Raw genomic sequence first — 22,615 nt, 5'->3', positions numbered from 1 at the left:
GCAAATGCTATAAGAACCTAACCGTCTGCTTATCGACATGCAGGGTTTAGGAAAGGATGGTAATAAAAAGCTGAAGATACTCCCGATGTGGTGCTCAGATCACTAACATTGTCCGGGCCCCTGCAAACCATTATGAGCTAGCTGCTTAGCATCGGTACCATCAGTCTATTTGAGATGACCAGTCAAGCTATCCAGCGCAGAGATGTAATGCATTAGTTGCTCAAGATATTTGGCATGCCAATTATATATTACGGGCTTTACAGTACATAGTACAATTTACTTACAGAACAATTACCTGCCCCTTACGCTAAATGAAGATACAACAAGAGCTAAAACGGGTCTGTTAACGTTACCACTTTCCGACCGCTCTTTAACTTCGCTAGCTGGCTGCTCATACTAATTGTAAAAGGTTGTATGGTCTGCTACCGACTGTTAGCAGATGTTTAGCCTAGCTTGCTAACATTTTAACCTGACACAGCAAAAGAGCAAACCTACACTACCTTATATGCAACCAGCAGCTAACACACATAGTGACTGCTGAAAATGTGTCAACGTGAAGGTGTGGTTGTCTTAAAAATTCCCTCCGTGGCTATACTGCATGCTAATGGTACTCTGTTAAGCTTGAGAAACCAGTCAACAGTTAGCTAGCCAGCAAGCTAACGCTGATAGGTCTCCAGCAAAGGAGAAAATTCCTCCTCACAACGACGACAACGCGCTTGTCAAAAAGGACAATCGGTCAAGAAAACAAACGTGAGTCTCTGTTCTCTTACCTCATCGTTCACTTTCCATTTCTGAATAGTTATTTGCAAGAAAAACGTTGAAGTACTTCAAACAAAAGCACAAATCCCTTTAATTCATGAAGTATTTTCCAGCTTTATTTTTCTACTCCCTGTCTCTCCCATGCACCCGCCGCCGGACTGCTACGCCAGTTGGAATAGCAGAATATCGCGAGAGAGGCCCTTTCACGTCACATGCGCAAGCTTGTGATGGAGCGAAATACAGGAAACAACAAGGAGATATTCAGAGATACATAACTAGACACATTTCGACATATTCTTCTTCTTGAACTGTTGATATTTCCGACCATTATGAAAGTCGTTTTAGTTTTGCATTAATTTCTAAAGTATCAGTTAAAGTTATGTGGTTTTAAGATTGCGTAGACAGTCCACACATACCGGCTGCATCGAAGTGAATCGCCAGTGAAGTGGTAATGACCGAAGCTAAATAACGTTGTTTAGATAATAAACTAACAACAATCCGTCAGTAGTCAAATTGATATATTTGATGAAAGCATGCATACTAGTAGGCTACCAGATGAACCTATTCGTCTATAATGTCCTAATGTCTGTAATATGAATACATTCAGTTGACATTGGTGTTGCATGGTTAACATTATTGTAACATGTTGAGATTTGGAGATGGTGCAAGTTTTGATTATGCCAATTGTGTCTCGATGCAGCATTAAAAACCGCCTGGAGGCCCGATGGTCAGAATGAAAGGGCTGTTTTGCAGATTAAGTGATTCGGAAGAAGTGAAGTTTGTTATTCAAGAGACTGTGAGTTGATTAAGCTCGTCATCTTTCCAGCTGTTTGAAAAAAATCTGCCAGATATTAATTGATTTCTTTGTATGCTCTCTGACAAAGGATGTGCCCACCACCATTGGAAACCACCAGGTCAAGGTTCAAGTAAAAGGCTGTGCTCTAAGTCCAGTGGATACTAAGGTGAGCTATTTAACTAATGTTGTAACTTTTTAGTGAGATTGGCCAGATATGTTTTTTACTTATTGTTAAGAAAACACATATCCCAAAACCACATAAGCTTTTTCTCACATGTCCAAGAAGATTGCTACATTGGGATTATCAAGTGGACAGTGATAGAAGGCCTGGTCCAGATCAGATAGGATGAGAAAATGTCTAATAATTAGCTTTGTCTTTCAGCTTTACAATGACTTGAAGTTGCAGAGGGACACAGCTCCAGTAGGGAGAGAGATTGTGGGGACTGTTCGTCAAGGTTACAAACAATCTATATCTATTTTTGTGATTGTGCATCATAGGGACGACCACAAGAAAACCGCTCACTGTTTTCTGACTGAGTATGTCTCTCTTTCTAGTTGGACCCAAGGTGACTTTTTTCCAACCTGATGATGAGGTTGTTGGTAAGACCAGCACTGTAGAACAGAGGGTTGCTTCTTTAAAGAGTGAGGATTTTAATTTTGAGAAGCAGTCTAATAATAAGTAATATGTCTGCTATTGCAGGTATTCTTCCATTGGATACTGAGGTGTCTGGCTTATGCAGCACCATCCTCATTCATGAACAGTTACTAGGTAAGAGGCATTTATTTAACATTAGTCAACATTCACATAAATAAACCCTGTGCTATCTTACGCATCCTAATGTAAGTAAGTTCTTCCATTCATGATTTTTTATTATTTTGTTTTAAATGAATATGTGACTTACCAAGCAAAAGTGCACATAGTTGTAAATTGCACGAGGTAGGCTTGTATATTGTTATTTTGAATTGTTACGCATATGATGTAATTTGATATCAATAACTAAGTAATAAACTGACATATCTTAAAATATACATTTCATATGACATAGATCGTATCATTTAACTTGCTCATATGATGTTTGTGTTGTTCCTCTGCAGTCCCAAAGCCTGAGAAAGTGAGTTGGGTGTCCGCTGCGGGGGCCGTCCGTGATGGCCTCAGGGCATACACGGCTCTTCATACTCTGGCCCATATGGCTGTGGGTCAGATACTGCTGGTTCTGGATGGAGCCAGTGTAAGTCCTCCCCATTTTAGAGTCCATTGCATGACGGGTAATTGTACAACTCAAGTGAAAGACTACAAGAAGTAGTGATAGGGTATGCTGCAGCTTATTCAGTGGAACAGATATCATGGGCTCCCCTACTTAAGATCTCAAATCAATAATTAAATATTAAATAAAATGTGAATAGTAAGAATAGATTATATTAAATGTAAATTAAATAGTAAGTAAATTAAAGGAAAGTGAGTTAACTTAATCGGCATGGCCCGATTACATGATATGTTGTAATTGTATCAGTCTGGTAATGTTTCCGTTGTCTGTTTGTCCACAGCCATTTGGTGTTCTAGCGATTCAGTTGGCCCATTACCATGGGATAAAGGTCCTGGCAACAGCCCATTCCCCAGACGACCTGAAGTTTCTGGAGCAGTTGCGGCCTAGTGTGGGTGAGGAGGAGGACACATGTCAGGCAGGGGTGGCGGGTGGTGGTGCTGATGGGATCAAACAGAAGGGTGTCTGCTTAGCTTTGGGCACAATCAATCACACTCTCTATTTCGCCTGGAGAGAACAGTGAGACATTCTCGTCTGCACCGTGCCTTTCTGCACCGTGCCTCTCTTTGACTATTCTGCTCTTGCTGACTCTGGCTTCGCTCTGTCTGTCCACTTTCTTTGCTCTGCTGCCTTGGCTCACTCCCAAGGCACAAGGGAGTCTCTGCTGGGTAAGTTGGAAATTCTGAGCTCTTTCCGTCTGTTGGTCCATGACATTTTTACAAGCTTGAACCTTTGAGCTAATGGAAAAACATCCACCCTACCTACCCTCTATATATATCATTTGCATTACCATCCCTTGTGTTCACACACAGATGTGGGCATGGATGGCTGATGTCCAATCACATCCTTGGGGACTGGGATACACTGTAAGTAACAGACCAAAGGGCTGCACTTAACCATCTGCTATTGATTGTTCTTCTCTTCTAGCTCGCGTGATTGGTGTGTGGGATGCCAAGGTGGATCTGGTGGAGTGTTGCCTTGAAGAGACTGGGGGTTTGGGAGTGGACATAGTCATTGATGCTGGAGGTAACAGTGTCGTCCATGTGCTTTGCAAAGTTGATGACCACCCCCAAATAGTTTGTCATGTCATATTTTAGTCATGTCACATTTTATGACCTGTCCTGCTCTGAGCATATTAAAACGTGTAGTTTGGTAATAAGCCACCTTTTATTGTTGTTTACAGCAGACTAGAATTAGACATTACATAAGACCATCTTGTTTATTATGTTCTCCTCGTTTGCTACTCCATGCAGTGAAGCTTTATGATGAGGAACCAGAATCACAACAGAAACAGCAACTTCCCCACAAGCACGAGATCATCACCTTGTTAGGAGTTGGAGGCCACTGGGTGACCATGGAGAACAACCTGCAGGTATAGCACAATACAATCCCAGAGAAATGTTTGTACTGCTGTTTGTAATACTTTGTATTTGTAGTTGTGTGTATTTAGCTTGTCTCTGCTTTGTCCATGTGTCAGCTCCTCCTGTTTGAGTATGAGTATTTGATTATGGTTATTATCACCTTATATCTTATTAATAATGTTTCTCTACAGTCATGGTTTGTTTATGGTTGCTGTTTTTTATGATTATTTGTTATTGTTATTATTTGGTTACATTATGTAATATATTAATACTACTATTAGTGTTATTGTAATGTTGGCTATTTAACTTATGTTAACCTATTAATTTGTAATGAAATGAATTAAATTAATTATTGTTATTGCTTTAAGTCGCTTTGGTCAAAAGCGCCTGCTAAGGACCATCAGATTATTTTAAGTAAGAATACATTTTATTTCCGCACTCCTGGTACCCTTACTGCTTGTTCACTCTGGTCTCTTCATCTCTGGTCCTGTTGATGGTTCAAATGTTTGAGCTAACAGCTCTCCTTACACATCCCTTCGCAGCTGGACCCTCCAGACACCCACAGTCTCTTCTTGAAGGCCGCATCTTTGTCCTTCCTGAACGACGAGGTGTGGACAGCCTCTGCTGCTCGCGAGGGACGATACCTCCGTATCCTTTGACTTGGGTCCCTCCATGAGGATGTCATAGTGTTATGGGAAGCAGAATCACAATACTTTGGAGAGAAAAGTTCAGTTTGACAGTTGTACCAGTCCAGTACTGATAGTAGAAGTAATAGTATGTATCTTTTACATGTGAATGCAAATGTCACATTTGTTATCAGGTCTGAGTAAAGATGTGTGATAATGCTACACCTGTCGAGAACGGCCACACCTTAGTCAGGGAATGTCTGTCTTAGTGGAGTTGATACATGGGAGGTGTGTGAAGCACTGTGGCACATTTCAGAGTGATGATATTTCTCAGTGTTTTCCTTTACCTTCATAACCTTCTCAGACATCCTGAGAGATGTGATGGAAAAGCTTTCAACTGGAACATTCAGGTATGTTTTGGGCCCATGAATATTTACACAGGTCTGCACAAATACCATTGCATTTGTTTGACGGAGTAAGATTATATCCACCTCTTGTCTTTTAGACCTTTAGTGGAGGAGCCTGTGCCTTTGTATGAGGCAACTGTATCCATGGAGATGGTTCAGAAGAAGCAGGTGAGGAAGAGAGTAGTGGTCCAGCTATGAAGAACAACACTTCCCAGCATTCCTGAGAAACAATTTTTCCCCTGCATATAAATCATGTCTTTAATGGACAGTCGTTTTTCTTTAAACATAATGTTTCCATTTATTTGACAGATGCTGTCAATTAATGTACTGTGAAAATGTTTTTTGCTACATTTATTTTATGTAACATTGTAATGTTAAAACACTTTGATGAAATTAAAATTGTTTTCAAAATGTAAAGACCTTCCTTTAATCTAAAAGTGATGTAGACTCATGTAGCACTAGAAAAAAGTAAGAGGCCTCTGCACATTTTTCTGATTTTTTCTCTCTTAATTTTTGAATATGACAAATGTCACTCTGCAACCGTAGGAAAATCAGAAAAATGTGCTGTGGTCTCTCTCTTTTCCAGAGCTGTATATGACCACTTATGACCAACGCCCATAAATCACAGACAGTCATACCACATTACCCATGAGGGTCAACCTCCTGTTCTCACCTCGATAAGCCTTATGTAGACCTCCACACAAAAGTTAGCACAGACTGGCACAACAGATTGTCCCCACTGGTTCCGTAAACAGACACCCATATAAAGGGCTCTTCAATTTCAATTTAATTTCACTTATAGAGCGCCAAAACATAACACATGTCTCATGGCGCTTTACAGAGTGTTAAACATTCAAAGAGAGCCCATGAGTAACAGGGGCAAGGAAAAACTCCCTAGAATTGGAGAAACATATAGGAAGAAACCTCGGACAGATCCACGACTCAAGGGCCCAACCCATATAAGCTATAAGCTTGTCAACTATAAGCTTGTCATCTTTCTTTCTTCTTCCACTGTTCCAAACATAGCCCATATTCCCACATATCTTGTTCCTCCAAAGCATATGCTCAACTGGTGGTGAGGAAAGAGCAGGTCTTTGGCAGCACAGTGTGGCCTTTCACTGCCTGAGAGAAAGTGCCTTGGCCTGCCTGCTCACTCTGGATTCCCTGGGCACTCAGTTGAATTGCAAAAGTCCCGTTGTGCCAAGAGAGCCATATTCATGCCCTCTTTTACTCAAACTGGCTCTTGTGATGGGTTGGCAGAGGGACAGGGCCCAAGATTTGCAACAACACGCACAGAGTTAGTAGCCAGTTTCCTTAGCCCGCTTGGTTCTGAGCAAAGCCCGGTTGGCTTGGCAACGGTTGCCGTTGGAGACCCAGAAGTTCCTGTGACTGCCCCAGAATCGCCTGCTCCTCGCGGCGAAGGAATTCCACCATGGACAACTGCTCAGTCAGAGTGGTGTCTGCCCCTTCCTTGAGGTGGGATAGCTGCGAGGCACAAAAGCCACACATAAGAGACTTATGAGTCATGAGTCTTGATGTTTATGTATTGGAAACCATGTGAATGAGGCCCACTCACCCTCTCTAAAGCCTTGCTGCTTTCCTCCAAAAGGATCTTGCAGAGCATGAGAGCTGCTTGGACAGTCCACTCCTCTCTCTCCTTGCACACTACTGCCCCCAAGAGGACCGATTTCCAGCATGCACTGTGGACAGAGTGGACACGGTTACTGTTCTGCACAGACACCAGATCAAGTGTGATTATGCTATAATCAAAATAATAACTAAAAGCAATCAGGCGACTGCAGAACTTCACCCCCATCATCAAAGAGATCGGTGGCAATCTACCATAGACCGATCAGACCAGAACCGTTTAAGTTTAGTGAATGCATATGAGACGCACAAACAATACCCAATTACATAATACCAAAGACATCTTTTTGCAATACCCTTGGTAAATACACTATATGGACAAAACTATTGAGATGCCTACCACTACACCCACAGAAACTTCAGAAAATTCCCATTCTAAATCCATAGATGTTCATATGGAGTATTTGCAGTTGTAATATTTTCCACTCTTCTGGGAAAGTGTCTGTGAAAGTTCTTGCCCATTCATTCAGAAGAGTATTTCTGAGGTCAGGCAGTAGGACAAGAAGGCCTGGCTCGCAATCTCTCTCGTTCTCTGTGGGCCAATCAAATTCTTCAACAACAAACTCGCCCAACAATGTCTTTATGGACCTTGTTTTGTGCACTGGGGTACGGTCATGCTGGAACCAAAAAGGCTTCTCAAACGGTACCTAAAAAGTTGGAAGCCCAGTATTGTCCAAGATGTCTTGGTGTACCGAAGCATTAAGATTTCCTATTTACTAACCCTTGAACAACCATTGTACTGTTATCCCTTCACCGGCATGACAGTACACAGTGCACAAAGCAAGGATCATAAAGACATAGTTCTCACTCTCTACACACTATCAAACACCTTTGCGATGAAGGCCTTCTCATCTGATATCAGAGCCTGGCCTCACACATTTTCTGGATAGCAGAGCAAAAATTCCCTTGTGGTAAACTTTCCTAGATGAGCACCGGCTACTATAACTGCAACAGGGTAACCGGTTCCATATTAATGCCCATGAATTTAGAATGAGATGGCACTGAAGTTGTTGTGGGTGTAATGGCAGTCATACCAATACTTCTGTCCATATAGTGTGTTGATCACTATATCACCTTCACAGTTTATTCTTGATAAGGTCTCTTCAGCCACATTTATGAGGATATAACATCAATGCACTTGGCTATATTATACAGCTCTGGAAAAAATGAAGAGACCACTGCTCATTTTTTTTGATGTCATCCTACGGTTGCTGAGTGACATTCGAATGAGTTGATGGTCACATTGAAATTTGCAGTGGTTTCTTAATTTTGAATTTGACCGTCAACTCATTTGAATGTCACTCAGCAACCGTAGGATGACATCAGAAAAATGTGCAGTGGATTCTTAATTTTTTCCAGAGCTGTATAAGACTGATCTGTTCATGTTGAACAATTCTAATGAAAGATGCAGGCAAATAAATGGAAACAAATAGTCAAGCAGTGTACAGTTAAAACAGCTGAAAGTTCTGGTCTTACTATTGCTCTGGCTTCAGAGAGAGCAGCCTGAGGGCTGTCATCAGCCTCCAGGAGGGACCATCGAATCCAAAGGTCAAGTTCCTAAAGCACACAAAATAAACACAAGAGAAGAGAGATGACATTCAGAATCGACACACAACTACTGTTAAGTGAGCACCTGTGTGAAAAAATGCCTAACATGGATGACCTTACATGAGAAAGTTGTGTTCCTTCAGGAAGAGAAGCTTCTGTGGCAATTGTTTGTCCCTGTCAATGAGACACAGCTTCAGAGTACCTGGGGAATGCAGGAGTTACACACTGTAAGATCTGAGTTTAACTATGCATTGACATTTAGTAGTAGCAGGTCTGAACAATCTCTTCTGCCTGGTCACGTCAATACCCAAGCCAAGGAAATGTTATGGCATATACGGTGAAAGTGTATACTTCATTCCAAGGGGGAAGTTACAGGTCGAAAGTCATTTAAAGTAAGGTTAGTTCCTCTACACACACACAGGTTTTTGTTTTAGCTATCATTCATAAGATATTGAGATATGGAGATAAAATGTACAACAGATGTGCACACACTACCCATGTATTCCATCCCCACCTCAGCTCACAATGAAACAGTATGAAGATGTTAAATGCTGTGAAGATCTGTTCTAATATTGCTGGTAAGACAACTTAGGTACAGACTCACCAAGGTCAACATAAACCACAGCATGAGGGTTGCCGGGGGCAAAAAAGCCATAATCTAAAAGCAGACGTTGGTTGTCGTGTGGCCCGTAGCAGATGAAGGCCTGATGGAACTTCCTGCATCCCTGGACACTCCTGATCTCATAGCACTTGTTTGCCTGGCTGAACCCTGCTGTAACCTGGAAACAGAGCAGGATAAACGCAATTATGAACCAACAGAACAGATGAGTATGTACTAGTGTTCTGATTGTAAACACGATGAATGAACAAAGAACACAAGTTTAACTGCTGCAAAAGTCAACCCTTAAAATTACATTACATTACTATGTAACAACCTAAGATATTATTGTAATTACCTTCATAATAACCTAGATTTGAGAGTTTTATAACTACAGTATAGAATGTTTATGATATTGTATTAAGCTAATTTAAATACTGATGCTCTGATTACGTGTCCCACCTGTACTTGGGGACAGTGGTTGAGCAGATCCAGGTAAGGTGCCAGTGCATAATTATCTGGCTCTGTGGAGAGGTGGGGGCTCTGGGGGTGCCTCATGTACACAGTCCTTGTGTTCACACTGCACCACGCCCAGCGCAATGCATCATGGGAAAACAGAGTCACTGCAGGCTCTCGGAGGAGCGGCTGCAGAAAAGCAAAGAAGGTGGCAGAGGCAGAATGTAGCTCCAAAACTCTCTCCCTCTGATCCCGAGCTTTCGCCCTCAGCCCTGGCGGCAACAGGTTGATGACGTCATCAGAGAAGTACGCAGGGCAGGTGTAGGTTTGAGGTAGAACATCAATGTAGGGCTTCCACTTGGACGAACTCCCAGCATGCCTTTCAACAATCAGGAAGGCACAGAGAGCGAGCAGAGGAGACACTGGAGGCTTCCATCTTTGGAGGGACAAACAACAGAGCACAGATGAGAGCCATGCAAGGGATCACAAGGACCACACAAGTGCATGTACTTACTTACAGTATACAGTTTCAAACCATTTTCTCATGAGTCACTAATATGTTTGATACTGAACCAATTATCAGGGTTAGTCTTTGTTTAGTCAGTTTCGCTTTTTTTCTTTGGTATTTCTAAAGACTTTGATTGCTTCAATGTTCTGTAGTTGTATACATTGGATGCATACAAATACAGTGGGTATAGTAAGTATTCACACCCATGCTAAAGTTGACTAAAAAGAGGAATATAAAATCATCTTTTGAGAATTGATTGTAATGCCTTAATTCAAAAAATGAGTAAAAATCAAACCGTTAAGGACACTAATTTTCTTTGTGACTGAAGAATGTTTCGTAAATAGATAAATGTTCTTCCATAAATACAGGTTGCATAAGTAATTGACCCCTATGTTAAATTCCCATAGGAGCAGGAGGATTTTTTATATGTTTTTATTTTTAAAGGCCAGCTATTTCATGGATCCAGGATATTATGCATCCTAATAAAGTTCCCTTGGCCTTTGAAATTAAAATAGCCCCACATCATCACATACCCTTCACCATAGCTAGAGATTGGCATGGTGCTTTTTCCAGTTAGCCTATTAGCCTGTTTGATGCTCATTGAGCTCAATGCAAATCAAACAGGCTAATAGGCTCCAAGTTGTAGCCTATCAATGTTGCCCTAGAAGAAATACTGACAACTGTTACTTTTGATGGCCCTCAACTAGGTACACACCTCTTTATATACTCTCCCAAGTAGCTCCCAAGAACAGTGCTGGTGGTCAACAGGCATTGTTCAGGTAAGGAAATCAGCATTTCGTTAGCCTGTAGGAGAACAAGGTTAAAGGTTCAAACATCTAGGGGTAAGTATTAAATGACTACATGACAACAGTAGGCCTATAGTTTGCATCACCTTAATAGGAGAAGTACCCATCAATCCCCTTCCAGTATCTGAGGAAAACCAACAGGACATATTGACCACCACATTATGAATGTTATGAAATAAGGTAGGCCTACATTATGAAAGACATCAAAGAACATGGAAGGAATTGAGGTTACTACCGCCGAAGTGCGCTGGAATAAGGAGTATAGATCTGAATCCTCTCTCTTTCAACCACCTCCGCAGTTCCACAAACCGATGCTCATGACAAAGGGTTACTAAAAGAGTTGCAACAGTTAAAACAGTTACAACAGTATTTATTTCTCAGCATCAGGCATTTTGTTACAAAACTTAATTAAAGCACACCTACAACTCGTTGTTGTCCTCCTTCTCTTCTTCTTCCTTGCTCGTCTTCCCCAGTGTCCCATTCCGTTGACCCGTTATCTGTGAAAGGGCTCGTTACTTTATGTACTAAAGGCCCAAACACACTTTTGTAGAGTTGTTGAGATTTTCAATTTATCTCACAACTCAACGTTAACGATATATTCATAACACTGGACAGCAGCAGGCTGCATGGGCTGCACGCTGACATTTTGCCTGTGATGTCACCAACATTGTTTTTCCGGTTCTGCGCAGTAGCGCATGCTACTATTACATATCCAGCAGGTGATAGCTTTGAAGTTATGTCGAAGTAGCGTAAGTAAAGTGCTCGAGCAATACCGATAACAATAACCTCCGGCACTTGTTGTGGTAAGTAGTAGTCTAGTCTGTATTAAATTGCGCCTTTTATTCCAAGTGTGTCATAAAGCGCATGGGTGAAATCGATTTTTATTATAGTAGGCATGCGTTCTATTTCTGTTCGATAGCAGACTGATATGCCCTTTTTGAGCTATCTGTGAACTAGCTTTATCAAATATGAACGCCTGTATTCTTCATAATATTATAGGTGAATTAGAGAGAGATACATAATTTGTTATTGACGATCTGACACTGCATCTCTGTAACATTTGTACAGATGGCCACCCCTAAAGTTGCGCTTGTGACTGGTTCCAATAAGGGTATCGGTCTGGCGACAGTGCGGTCACTGTGCAAACAATTCACAGGCGACGTTTACTTGGCCTCCCGGGATGTCGGTCGAGGGACAGCGGCAGTAGAGAGTCTCAAAGCAGAGGGTCTGAAACCCCTGTTCCACCAACTGGATATCTCAGACCCAGCGAGTGTGCGCACTGCACGGGACTACTTTCAGGAAAAATATGGTGGCTTGGACGTTCTCATCAACAATGCAGCCATAGCATTCAAAAGTAATTTGAACTTTTTTTTGTTCAACGAATAGTGGCATATAATGGCAACAATGGTTAGATGTGGCTATAAATTCTAAGGTTTTTCTCCACAGTGGCTGACACCACACCATTTGGAGTCCAAGCAGAGGTCACACTGAAGACCAACTTTTTTGCAACCAAGAACATGTGCAACACTTTTCTTCCTATTATAAAAGCAGGTGGTAAGTCATGCTGATGTCAACGTATGCTCAGAGAATGTTGTCTTAGTATAGCTGGCCCTTATAAAGCCTTTGAATGTCCGTCCTGCAGTACAAAAGTCCACACTGGACTGCAATTCAAGGCCTTTAAAGTATTACGTTTAAAAGCCTTTATGGCTGGTTAGGATTAAAAAAGCCAATATGTTTTGGCCAGCAACTGGTCTTAATCTGGGAGTGACCAGTTTTGGTCAGACCAATTATACATATGCACTCCTTCAACATGACCCCATTGTGTGACCCCGAGCAGGTAGAGTTGTGAACGTCTCCAGCGTCATGGGCGCCATCGCCCTGAGCAGGTGCAGCCCGGAGCTGCAGGCGCGCTTCCGCAGTGACGACATCACGGAGGAAGAGCTGGTGGGCCTGATGGAGCGCTTCGTCAAGGAGGCACAGGAGGGCGTCCACTCGGAGAGAGGGTGGCCGAGCACCGCCTACGGCATCTCCAAGACCGGCCTCACCGTCCTCTCCAGGATCCACGCCCGCAAGCTGAGGCAGGAGAGAGCCCAAGACAGCGTCCTGCTCAATGCCTGCTGCCCTGGCTGGGTGAGGACGGACATGGCGGGCCCCGATGCTCCTAAGTCACCAGATGAGGGGGCTGTTACCCCTGTATACCTGGCCTTGCTGCCCCCAGGGGCAGAAGAACCTCATGGCCAGTTTGTGTCAGAGAAGAAAGTGCAGCCTTGGTGAGCAGTTTGGAACAGGATTGAAGTCAGGAGAGTGTAGACCGCCTGATGGTAATCAAACCTCAGCATAAATATGTAGTGCTATTTTTACGCACATTTATTGTGTAGATGATGAATCAGACCACAACATTTCAATAGGACTGCAGAAGAAGATGAAAAAGGAGAATTTGGCACCTGTGCACTCCGAAGCTAAGCTATATGTGTAATACTTTAATAATTGTCAGGGTACCATATTAAATAAGTATTACTGTTTGTATTTAATATTTCCCAATTAGTTAAAGATGTTGTAGAAGTCACCTCAAATACCATTATGCCTGTCATGGTACTTGTGTGGTATACTACGGTGGCATTGTTTTGCTCTTTTTTTGTGACTCACATAGCACATTTTTAGGTACAGAATGGTGTTTTTGAGATTGGACAGGTTGTTGGGGCTGGGTAGCATGCTAACTTTCATGGATATGAGGACAGCAGAGATAGGTATTCATGAGATTGTGTCACATTGTGTTGTTAGTGCATTTGGGAACATTTGTAAAGATTCTAAGAAGACTAAGATTCTTACATAGAACACCTCTAATCATTGACCCTAAATGTTCACACGAACGTCAACATGATGACTTATTTACTCGTTAATTAACACTCAAAGAACATTTTAGGCCTTCCAGTGTGTTTTGCAACTTGCTGTGAATGAGTGTTGTGAACTGTTTACTTGTGTTAGATCATAAACATTTATACCATGTGTTGATGTGGCTGCACCCATTACAAGGTTATTGTCACATTTCATTAATTAAGTTTTATTTATTTTATTTATTATTTTTGATTGAAGACTTGTCTAACATTAAAGGTCAAAATAAATAATAAAATTGTTAACATATTACAGAAGTGTTTCTGATTGGCAATCTGAATGGTTTTCCCAATAATGCATGTCTATTTATGAATGTAGCAAACACTACACTTACTGTGTCAGAGGGAAAATGAACCCTATCATATTGCATAAACCTGCAAGATATTGTTGCGCTCTGATGGCACATTTTCTAGTTCAGGTGCAACCAAAATTATCTCTTGAAAAGGCCGAGGGTGGTTCACACACTGAAAAAGTGTCTAGACAAAGTGTTTGCAAAATGAATCATTTGTAAAGATTTGTGTAGTCACCTTTTTCAGTGTGCGAACCACCCCTCAGCCTTTTCAGACTTCATAATGCCTGCATAATGACCATCTATAAACTTCCGGTGAACTTGCAAGTTTCTACGTATTTCTGGCCCACGCCTACGGTGACGGAAAGTGAAAGTGAAAGGGCTCAAATAAAAACATCGGAGCACTTGATGTGGTAAGTGGTCGTGTTGAACTATGGTGTTGTAAACATCATCACACTTCTATGCGAAGCCTGCCATTTTTACGCATAACATTTTTTAGCCTACATAAATATTGTGTGGTTCTTTTTCATGTGATAGCTCTGAATTCTGATGTAGCCTGTCGCCGTTTACAGCAGGTGGTACTGTATGATATACTTATAAATCGATTATGGACCATCTTTGTAATGAACATTTGTGCAGATGGACACGCGTAAAGTTGCTCTTGTGACTGGGGCCAATAAGGGTATCGGTTTAGCGGTTGTGCGGGCATTGTGCAAGCAATTCACCGGCGATGTGTACCTGACCTCCCGGGACGTGAGTCGGGGAACAGCAGCAGTGGACCAACTGAAAGCGGAGGGCCTGGAACCATTATTCCACCAGCTTGACATCACAGACCCGACGAGTGTGAACGCTGCACGGGACTACTTTCAGAGAAAATATGGTGGTGTGGATGTTCTCATCAACAATGCAGGCATAGCATTCAAAGGTAATTGCGTAATGCCTTGTTTTATAATTCCTGACAGAGATGTTTGGCATTAGGCCTAACTGATTTTGTTTTCTCCAAAGGGGCAGACACTACACCTTTTGGAATTCAAGCAGAGATGACTCTCAAAACCAACTTTTTTGCAAACAGAGACATGTGCAGTGTATTTCTTCCCGTCATGAAACCAGGGGGTAAGTCGAGCTGAATATAGAAATACCATGTTTGATAAAAGAAAAGATAGTAAAGTTAAGCCAACATATTTTGACCTGCAACACCTGGACATGAGTGGTTTTGGTTTGTGTGTATAATCCTGAGCAGGTAGAGTTGTGAACGTCTCCAGCGTCATGGGCGAAATTGCCCTGGGCAGATGCAGCTCGGAACTCCAGACTCGCTTCCGCAGTGATGCCCTCACAGAGGACGAGCTTGTGCTGCTGATGCAGCAATTCATCAAGGATGCTCAGGAGAGCACCCATTTAGAGAAAGGCTGGACTGACACAGCCTATGGTGTCTCCAAGATTGGCCTCACCATCCTCTCCAGGATTCTAGCACACAGGTTGAGGCAGGACAGACCCCAAGACAACATTCTCCTCAACTCCTGCTGCCCGGGCTGGGTGAAGACAGACATGTCAGGGCACAACGGTCCCTTGACCCCAGAGCAAGGTGCGGACACCCCTGTGTATCTCGCTCTGCTGCCCCCTGGAGCAGATGAACCTCATGGGCAGTATTTAAAGGAGAGGAAGGTGCATGAATTTTGAGCAGTTTGGAGCAGTTTGGATCAGGGTATTCTGGATTCTGGATTTTGCATTCATGAATTTTCAAATTGTTGTACATATAGCATAACTGCCAGGTCAGGTAGTGTACACATAAATGAACCTTTTGTTTTCATGTGTATTTTCTGGTTTAAAATAACCTGGCTGACACCAGACAGATTCTCAAGTCTCAGTTATCCTTGAGAACTGGTCTAGGGACCTTCATTAACTTCCTATTTCCAAGGGGAATAACCAGCAGAATCGGTACATTCAACTTTTACAAAATCTTTTCAGAAGTACAGCAAACAGATATTTCTGTAACAAAGATTGCAAATGCAGCTGTTATTCAATTCCAAAAAAGTACATAAACCTGCTAGTCTGGCTATCACCAGACTAAGACTAACATTAATCTGGGGAGTCTGCGCTGTATTTCTACTGCATAAGAGGCATGATCAATGAAATACTGTAGTTCAAATGACTCTGTCAGCATTTGGTAGTCCTTTAACCAATCAGACCAACGATCTGGGTGTGCCTGGAGGATAAGCTAGTTTGTGATTGGTTCCAGCAAACGTGGACTGAAGCAGGAGAGATAAATGTGCAGCAATGTTTCCAACCTGAGCTGCAGGGCAAAATCCAATCACCGGCAGATCGGGCTGGGTTTACCCAGTTTATAAACCTGAACCAGGTTTATAAACCATGTCAGTTTGAATTTACATGCATTGCCCCAATTTTATTTTACACAAAATAAACACAGATAGGTATAAAAGCAGTGGTTACTGTGTTAAAAAAATATATTTTTACCATATTACAATGTAAAAACAGTGTGAAATAAATAGCTTATTAACAAATGTTTATTTTGTGTTTGAATGTATTTTGCCACATGGATACATATTGCTCAAAGAATTTAATAGGATTAATCACATTTGATATTTTGTGGTATTCTCTAAGTTAATTCAGAGTTAATTCATTTAATTTTTTTCCTCTTTCAAAGCTTTCATTTATTTGTCATTGTGTGTTTCTTTGTTGTCACTAGAAATTAAGCTAAGGGTGAGTATTGCCCTCTGCTGGTCACTAGGATAAGTGAGTAGGAGTCGGACTTGCCAGGGGTCAAAAGATCAGTAATTCTGTGAGGCTGCGTCTTTGACACACATTCCTATGAAACAACCACTTAGCAACCCCTGGGTACATGTGCCATATGCGTCAGTGCCAAGTTTCATCAGTTGCCTTTTTTATTTTCTCCCACCAACTTGTTTTTAGAGTCAGAGGTGTCTGTGTCTATTTCTGGGTCTTCTGTCATTCATTTTCTCTCTCTGTCCCTGTGCCCTGTGTGTGTGTGTCTCTGCCTCTGACTTGTGTCACTCCCCCGTGCCCCCTCCACCAACCTTTAAGTGGAGTCCCATGGTAATTTTAGCACTAGGCAGACAGAACAGACTATATGTTACCTAGTCAGGATTGTTCTAGAATTTACAGGCCTGGTGCTTAATGAATAGTGTGAGAGTGTCCAAATTGTTTTGGTTAATTCCCTGTTATTTCATACACAGTATATTTACCAAACCTCCCTTTCTGAGATCGCTGTACAAATTCTGTATCTACACCATATCTCAAATGATTTCATTGTGTTTCATAACCTTACATTTTCTTTACTTTTCCTGATAGATTTAATCTAAGGATCTCGAAAGTCCACCCACTGAACCTTGCCCTCGGTCAGCAGTGTGTGGGACAGTGGGATAGTGGGCTATCGCTAATGGGTGGAGCAAGCTGGCTATCACCTGTTGTGAGCACAGCTGTTTCCTGTACTGTTTTGGGTTTGCACACACTTGTCTTGTTTCCCGATCCTTGCAAATTCTGAGAAACCTTTTAATCGGAATCACAGAAAAATCTTGTGTGTTGTCATTGAAAGATTTTTCTGTGATTCTGATAATTCTAATCAGAGCTAAAAGAATATAATGTTTAGATATGATTACAACTATTGCTTACGTGTACTATTCATGTTAAGAACAGTTGATGCCCGATATTCAAACCTTGGATCTTGAGTGATCACACCTCTCTCTTCAAGGACAGTAAAATGATTTTACTCTTTCTTTAGTCATTTTACACCAAATGAAAGCACAATTTCACATTTCACATGTGACTACTAGGAGTATTTAATACAAACAGCAAAAGGTCATGGCCCACATTTGACCAACCTAGGCCTCTAATGTCCCCTAATCACAATATTTCCTCCACTGTGTCTTCAACACTGTGTTTCCTTTGCCAGAGCTGATTCAGGCACGACTTACGGCTGCCTGTCAGATTACAACAGCTGCACCTTCAAGCCCTTCCTCGCATTTGGCCCAGTCTGCATTCTCTCTGGCCGGGGATGGGATGGGGGGGTATGGAGGATGAGGGGGAGGGAGAGAGAGAGCTAGAGAGAGAACAGGAGGGGGGTATGTGGCTAAATTTAGAGGGGGGGGGGCCGGATTAAATAACAGCCCCCTCATGCTGGGAACCTTTCTCTGCTCTGCCCTTTTCCAGCCAGCACCGTGTGGCGAGCAGACCTGTGGCCACCGTCTCCTCTCCTCCTCCTCCATTTTTTCCCCTAATTTCCCTTTCTTTGGACTACTTCAGCCACAGAACCAAGTCTCCTCGAACCCCTCTCTCCCTCCACCATGGATCCGAAAGCCATTAAAGAGGAGCTGCGCCTTTTCCAGAGCACCCTGTTGCAGGACGGCCTGAAGGAGCTGCTGAACGAGAACCGCTTCGTGGACTGCACCCTGAAGGTGGGCGACCGCTGCTTCCCCTGCCACCGCCTCATCATGGCCGCCTGCAGCCCGTACTTCCGGGAGCTTTTCTTCGGCGAGGACGGTAAGGAGACGACGGACACCAAGGAAGTGGTCCTGGACGACGTGGACCCCAACATCCTGGACATGATCGTCCACTATCTGTACTCGGCTGAGATCGACCTGAACGACGAAAACGTGCAGGCCATTTTTGCAGTGGCCAACCGCTTCCAGATCCCATCTGTCTTCACCGTCTGCGTCAACTACTTGACACAGAAGCTCTCGCTGGCCAACTGCCTGGCCATCTTCAGACTTGGCCTGGTGCTCAACTGCCCCCGTCTGGCAGTTGCCGCCCGGAACTACATTGCCGATCGCTTCGACAGTCTCTCCGGCGAGGAGGAGTTCCTCCAGCTCGCGGCCCACGAGCTGTTCGCCATCATTGGCACGGACACGCTGAACGTGGAGCGCGAGGAGCACGTGTTTGAGGCCCTGATGCGCTGGGTTCGCTGTGACAAAGAAAAGCGCAGCAAGGTCCTCGGCGACGCCTTCGAGTGCGTGCGCTTCCGCCTCATGTCCGAGACGTTCTTCCACGAAAAGGTGGAGGCCGACGACCTGATCAAGGCCGACGCAGAGCTCATGAAGAAGGTGCAGGTGATCAAGGACGCCTTTGGCGGGAAGCTCCCCGAGAAGAGCAAGAAGAAGAAGGCCGAGGGAGAGGCCGAGAAAGAAGGGAAGGAGGGAGAGCAAGAGGATGAGGAGGAAGATCTGTTGCCAGGATACCTCAGTGACATCAAGAGACTGGGCATGTTCACGCGGGACCTGATCCTCATGGTGAACGAAACAGCCGCCGTGGCGTATGACGTAGGCGAGAATGAGTGCTTTGTGGCCGCCATGTCTGAGCAAGTGCCCCGGAACCACGTCAGCGTTTGCACCGCGAGGAACAACTTCTACATCGTCGGCGGCCTGTTCATAGAAGAGGACAGCAAGGACAGCCCACTGCAGTGTTATTTCTACCAGGTAAATAAATCAGGAAGGAGGTTTATCCAAAGAACATTGCTGCTGAGCAATGTTGATAATGTTGGTTGCTATGAACAATGACATTGTGTCATCATTTTTTGATTCTTGTTCTTTTGTTAGTTTTTGCCAATCAGCCTCACGTGGATAAGCACACAGTATACTTCACACAGTATACTTCATTCCACCCAGTCATGTACTGGGAGTTTGGTGTGTTAGCCCACTGCCAGTACTGTACATTGTAGTCTGTCAGTTGAAAAAGTTGTTTAATGATGCTTTCAAACTTACAAATTACATTTGTCGTCTAAAATAATTACATTGAGTTATTAGACTTTGTTACTGTCTGTTGACTGAATCAGTGATTTGTTTTTAAGATTAAGATTAGTTTCATGGTTGTTCTGCCCCCCTATTGTAAAGGGATATACTGTACATGCATTTACAACTATAACCTGTAAACAGCAGCAAAAGAATTCTCTCATAAGACAAAAATGTTACTTCAAAATGGTGTAACAGCCAGTATAAACATTCTCCGATGTGGACCAAAGCATTTTATGTAACCTCATGGCACATTCAAAAGGTTGATGTGAAAGAGTGCTTTCAACAACTTTTGTTATAACCACTGGTAATGACCTCTCTGTTACAGTTGGATACGCTCACATCTGATTGGATGGCTCTACCCCCCATGCCCTCACCCAGGTGTCTGTTTAACATGGGCGAGTATGAAAACCTGGTGTTTGCCATTGCAGGGAAAGACCTGCAGACCAATGAGTCCCTGGACACAGTCATGTGCTATGACTCAGAGTGAGTGAAATTCTTCATACAGAACAATTACATCACACCTGTTGTCAATTCCTTCCGAAATTCTTCCATTCATTCATGCTTGCTTGCTACCATATCTCACAGTTTGTAACAGCAGTAGTTTGGGGTTAACTAACTGTAACCATTTTGAGGCCATTTAAAACGCACCAAATCAACAGGCCACCTGTTAACCATTCAAATCAACAGGCCACCTGTGCACCATTCAACAGCCTCAGAAAATAGTTACAGTTAACCCCAAAGTACCGTAACATCTATTTATATAGCGCACTGAAGAACCATATACTTTATCCACTAATGTATGAATGAATGTTCCAAATGCAGGCATTCGATTGCCATATGATCTTACTGATCCAACTACATATAGCATATAGCTTGGAGTGGTTAGATAGCATAACTAACTCCTGTTATCTCTTTACAGTAAGATGAAATGGAGTGAGACAAAGAAACTTCCTCTGAGGATCCATGGGCATTCTGTGGTCTCTCACAAAGGCCTGGTCTACTGCATTGGAGGAAAAACCGACGACAAGTGAGTTCCAGCGTGTGTGTGTGTGTGTGTGTGTATGTGTGTGTGTGTGTGTGTGTGTGTGTGTGTGTGTGTGTGTGTGTGTGTCTTTGTGTTCAGACATATGGCACATAGAATCAACTGCAGCTGTCCTTCCCCCGTCACTCACAGCACATAAGGAGCTCATCCAAATGTTCAGGTTCTTCTGAAGTATTTTTACCACACGAGGAACCTGCATCACAAATAGCTTGTGTGGTCAGAGGATGAGATTTCTGACCTTTTTAAAAACGTGAAATGTGACTGCACTCAATGTGTCATTATCAACCAATGCATGGAGTTGCCAGAGCCTGTTTCAGCCTGTCCGTGTCTGTCTTTGCCCCTCCAGCAAAGCCATCAACAAGATGTTTGTGTACAACCACAAGCAGTCTGAATGGAGGGAGATGGCAGGCATGAAGATGGCCAGAGCAATGTGCGGTGCCGTCATTCACAAGGGTAAGATCATCGTGAGTGGCGGAGCGAACGAGGAGGGCCTTACAGCAACAGCTGAAACTTATGACTTCACCACAAACAAGTAAGTATGAGCATAAATGTCCCATTTCATAATGACTAGTTTGGAGATATAGGTGATATTGACAAGCCGCAGTCTACATCCTGTTAAGTCTTAAGTCATGGTGGGCTGTTAGATAGGCCTATACCCCTGTTCATTTCTTCAAGAAACTTTAACATATTAGTTACCATTATGTAAACTATTCACAGCTTGTGGCTTGTATTCCCACCTTTTCATTGTGAGTGACATTGCATGGCACATGGTGAAGCTTGTGAATTACTTCTAACACACTGACATTAAATGTTATGAATTCAGATGGGAGCCATTCGCAGACTTCCCACAGGAGAGAAGTTCAGTAAACTTGCTGAGCAGTGGAGGATCACTGTACGCTGTCGGTGGTTATGCCATCATGGAGCTTGAAAACAAAGAGATCGGCCCACAAGAGCTCACTGACGTCTGGCAGTAAGTCCCCTACCATAAACTCAGTATTGATTTTGACTGAATGGCAGTACTTTGAGTCAAAAGAGATATCCCTTGAAGGTCTAGATTAGAAAATAATAACTATTTTTCCCTCGACATATATTAATACAGCAACAGCATATCACACTTATCTAGCATGTCATCAAGGATCTAACCAATGTGTGAGATCAGTCATAGGCCTATCCTTTTATGATGTGGTTAATTGTTTCCACTCCTGTTAATTGATCCTATCCATGACCAAATGTGCTTTATCTGCTTCGTGTATGCATTTATGATGGTGTGTTTGTGTTTGCCTAGGTATGAGGAAGAGACGAAGAAATGGAGTGGTATGCTGAGAGAGATGCGCTACGCTGCTGGCTCTTCTTGTGCTTCTATGCGACTCAACGCAGCCAGAATGCCCAAACTCTAAAACGTGCCATCCTTCCATGATCTTCTCACCTCCTGTCTTGACCTTAAGACCTCAGCTGCCTGGAGTCCTCCCTCTGTAGTCGTGTAAAGAGAGTGGGAGGAAGCTCTGTGGTTTATTGTCAACGTTGTAAGGCTGTCTTGAGACACATTGCTACATAAATTCTGTTGTCCAGCCAGCTATAATGTCTGAAAGCCTGCCATGTTTTCCAAGCGGTTTACATGGGAAAAAAATACATATAGTCACTGATGGCCATCACAAACTGGAGGTGGAAAATGGGACTACTGTGATGTTTTGGGTTGAATTCTCCTATCTCAGGTTACTTTCTGTACAATAAAATAACAAAGTTCAACCTGTTTCATTTCACTCACTCATGTCAGTATAGTAGGTGTCTGAATTGTATTTATGCTCCCTTTTTTTTGTAAAATAAACATTTTTAAATTACGTAACTTGCCCTGTCTC

General features: G+C 42.9%; 6 protein-coding genes across 8 annotated transcripts in view; 4 read left to right on the top strand and 2 right to left on the bottom strand.

Moving 5' to 3' along the window:
- The window catches only part of itsn1 (intersectin 1 (SH3 domain protein)), a 54,690-nt gene extending 53,755 nt beyond the window's left edge, over positions 1-935 (bottom strand). Inside the window, exon 1 of the mRNA XM_062528430.1 lies at positions 771-935. The gene's annotated coding sequence lies outside the window, so the exon portion shown is untranslated. The remainder of the gene's footprint in view (positions 1-770) is intronic.
- Positions 367-5,628, top strand: cryzl1 (crystallin, zeta (quinone reductase)-like 1). 3 transcript variants are annotated; one of them, XM_062528437.1, is made up of 14 exons: positions 367-750; positions 1,460-1,555; positions 1,644-1,721; positions 1,938-2,010; positions 2,111-2,155; positions 2,256-2,324; positions 2,651-2,784; positions 3,101-3,212; positions 3,465-3,485; positions 3,745-3,843; positions 4,071-4,189; positions 4,721-4,826; positions 5,169-5,214; positions 5,310-5,628. In XM_062528437.1, exons 2-14 carry the CDS (start codon positions 1,484-1,486, stop codon positions 5,407-5,409), a joined length of 1,074 nt encoding a protein of 357 aa, XP_062384421.1. In that variant the 5' UTR covers positions 367-750; positions 1,460-1,483; the 3' UTR covers positions 5,410-5,628. The 3 variants fall into 3 exon arrangements, with proteins under 3 accessions (XP_062384421.1, XP_062384420.1, XP_062384422.1); XM_062528436.1 differs by lacking the exon at positions 367-750 and adding an exon at positions 904-1,207; XM_062528438.1 differs by lacking the exons at positions 367-750; positions 3,465-3,485 and adding an exon at positions 904-1,207.
- Positions 5,548-11,418, bottom strand: setd4 (SET domain containing 4). Its single transcript, XM_062528433.1, has 10 exons — positions 11,198-11,418; positions 11,010-11,105; positions 10,861-10,898; positions 10,684-10,772; positions 9,467-9,896; positions 9,011-9,185; positions 8,527-8,608; positions 8,335-8,415; positions 6,788-6,911; positions 5,548-6,696 (listed from the first exon to the last, which is right to left on the bottom strand). The coding sequence occupies exons 1-10, from the start codon at positions 11,253-11,255 to the stop codon at positions 6,526-6,528; spliced, it is 1,344 nt and encodes a 447-aa protein (XP_062384417.1). The 5' UTR covers positions 11,256-11,418; the 3' UTR covers positions 5,548-6,525.
- Positions 11,419-11,464: 46 nt separating this feature from the next.
- On the top strand, positions 11,465-13,911 carry LOC134071640 (carbonyl reductase [NADPH] 1-like). Its single transcript, XM_062528439.1, has 4 exons — positions 11,465-11,577; positions 11,843-12,128; positions 12,221-12,328; positions 12,612-13,911. The coding sequence occupies exons 2-4, from the start codon at positions 11,843-11,845 to the stop codon at positions 13,046-13,048; spliced, it is 831 nt and encodes a 276-aa protein (XP_062384423.1). The 5' UTR covers positions 11,465-11,577; the 3' UTR covers positions 13,049-13,911.
- A 405-nt stretch (positions 13,912-14,316) lies between these two features.
- LOC134071641 (carbonyl reductase [NADPH] 1-like) lies at positions 14,317-16,474 on the top strand. Its single transcript, XM_062528440.1, has 4 exons — positions 14,317-14,368; positions 14,595-14,880; positions 14,961-15,068; positions 15,196-16,474. Exons 2-4 carry the CDS (start codon positions 14,595-14,597, stop codon positions 15,630-15,632), a joined length of 831 nt encoding a protein of 276 aa, XP_062384424.1. The 5' UTR covers positions 14,317-14,368; the 3' UTR covers positions 15,633-16,474.
- Positions 16,475-18,120: 1,646 nt separating this feature from the next.
- klhl41b (kelch-like family member 41b) lies at positions 18,121-22,597 on the top strand. Its single transcript, XM_062528432.1, has 6 exons — positions 18,121-19,402; positions 20,043-20,200; positions 20,637-20,744; positions 21,106-21,291; positions 21,583-21,729; positions 22,045-22,597. Exons 1-6 carry the CDS (start codon positions 18,275-18,277, stop codon positions 22,154-22,156), a joined length of 1,839 nt encoding a protein of 612 aa, XP_062384416.1. The 5' UTR covers positions 18,121-18,274; the 3' UTR covers positions 22,157-22,597.
- Positions 22,598-22,615: the final 18 nt, after the last annotated feature.

The sequence above is a fragment of the Sardina pilchardus genome, chromosome 23, assembly GCF_963854185.1.
Source record: "Sardina pilchardus chromosome 23, fSarPil1.1, whole genome shotgun sequence".
NCBI lineage: Eukaryota > Metazoa > Chordata > Actinopteri > Clupeiformes > Clupeidae > Sardina > Sardina pilchardus.
The sequence above is the reverse complement of the archived record's forward strand: the minus strand, read 5'-3'. Positions and strand labels throughout refer to the sequence as shown.

Coding starts and splice junctions, on each gene's coding strand:
- klhl41b (XM_062528432.1), top strand. CDS start 18,275: ATGGATCCGAAAGCCATTAAAGAGGAGCTGCGCCTTTTCCAGAGCACC. Junction 19,403..20,042: donor TGCAGTGTTATTTCTACCAG/GTAAATAAATCA, acceptor TCTCTGTTACAG/TTGGATACGCTCACATCTGA. Junction 20,201..20,636: donor GTCATGTGCTATGACTCAGA/GTGAGTGAAATT, acceptor ATCTCTTTACAG/TAAGATGAAATGGAGTGAGA.
- cryzl1 (XM_062528437.1), top strand. CDS start 1,484: ATGGTCAGAATGAAAGGGCTGTTTTGCAGATTAAGTGATTCGGAAGAA. Junction 1,556..1,643: donor AGTTTGTTATTCAAGAGACT/GTGAGTTGATTA, acceptor TCTCTGACAAAG/GATGTGCCCACCACCATTGG. Junction 3,213..3,464: donor GCAGTTGCGGCCTAGTGTGG/GTGAGGAGGAGG, acceptor CTCACTCCCAAG/GCACAAGGGAGTCTCTGCTG.
- LOC134071640 (XM_062528439.1), top strand. CDS start 11,843: ATGGCCACCCCTAAAGTTGCGCTTGTGACTGGTTCCAATAAGGGTATC. Junction 12,129..12,220: donor TGCAGCCATAGCATTCAAAA/GTAATTTGAACT, acceptor TTTTCTCCACAG/TGGCTGACACCACACCATTT. Junction 12,329..12,611: donor TCCTATTATAAAAGCAGGTG/GTAAGTCATGCT, acceptor GACCCCGAGCAG/GTAGAGTTGTGAACGTCTCC.
- setd4 (XM_062528433.1), bottom strand. CDS start 11,255: ATGGGACACTGGGGAAGACGAGCAAGGAAGAAGAAGAGAAGGAGGACA. Junction 11,106..11,197: donor AAGGAGGACAACAACGAGTT/GTAGGTGTGCTT, acceptor CAACTCTTTTAG/TAACCCTTTGTCATGAGCAT. Junction 6,912..8,334: donor TCTCTGAAGCCAGAGCAATA/GTAAGACCAGAA, acceptor CTCTGTCCACAG/TGCATGCTGGAAATCGGTCC.
- LOC134071641 (XM_062528440.1), top strand. CDS start 14,595: ATGGACACGCGTAAAGTTGCTCTTGTGACTGGGGCCAATAAGGGTATC. Junction 14,881..14,960: donor TGCAGGCATAGCATTCAAAG/GTAATTGCGTAA, acceptor TTTTCTCCAAAG/GGGCAGACACTACACCTTTT. Junction 15,069..15,195: donor TCCCGTCATGAAACCAGGGG/GTAAGTCGAGCT, acceptor AATCCTGAGCAG/GTAGAGTTGTGAACGTCTCC.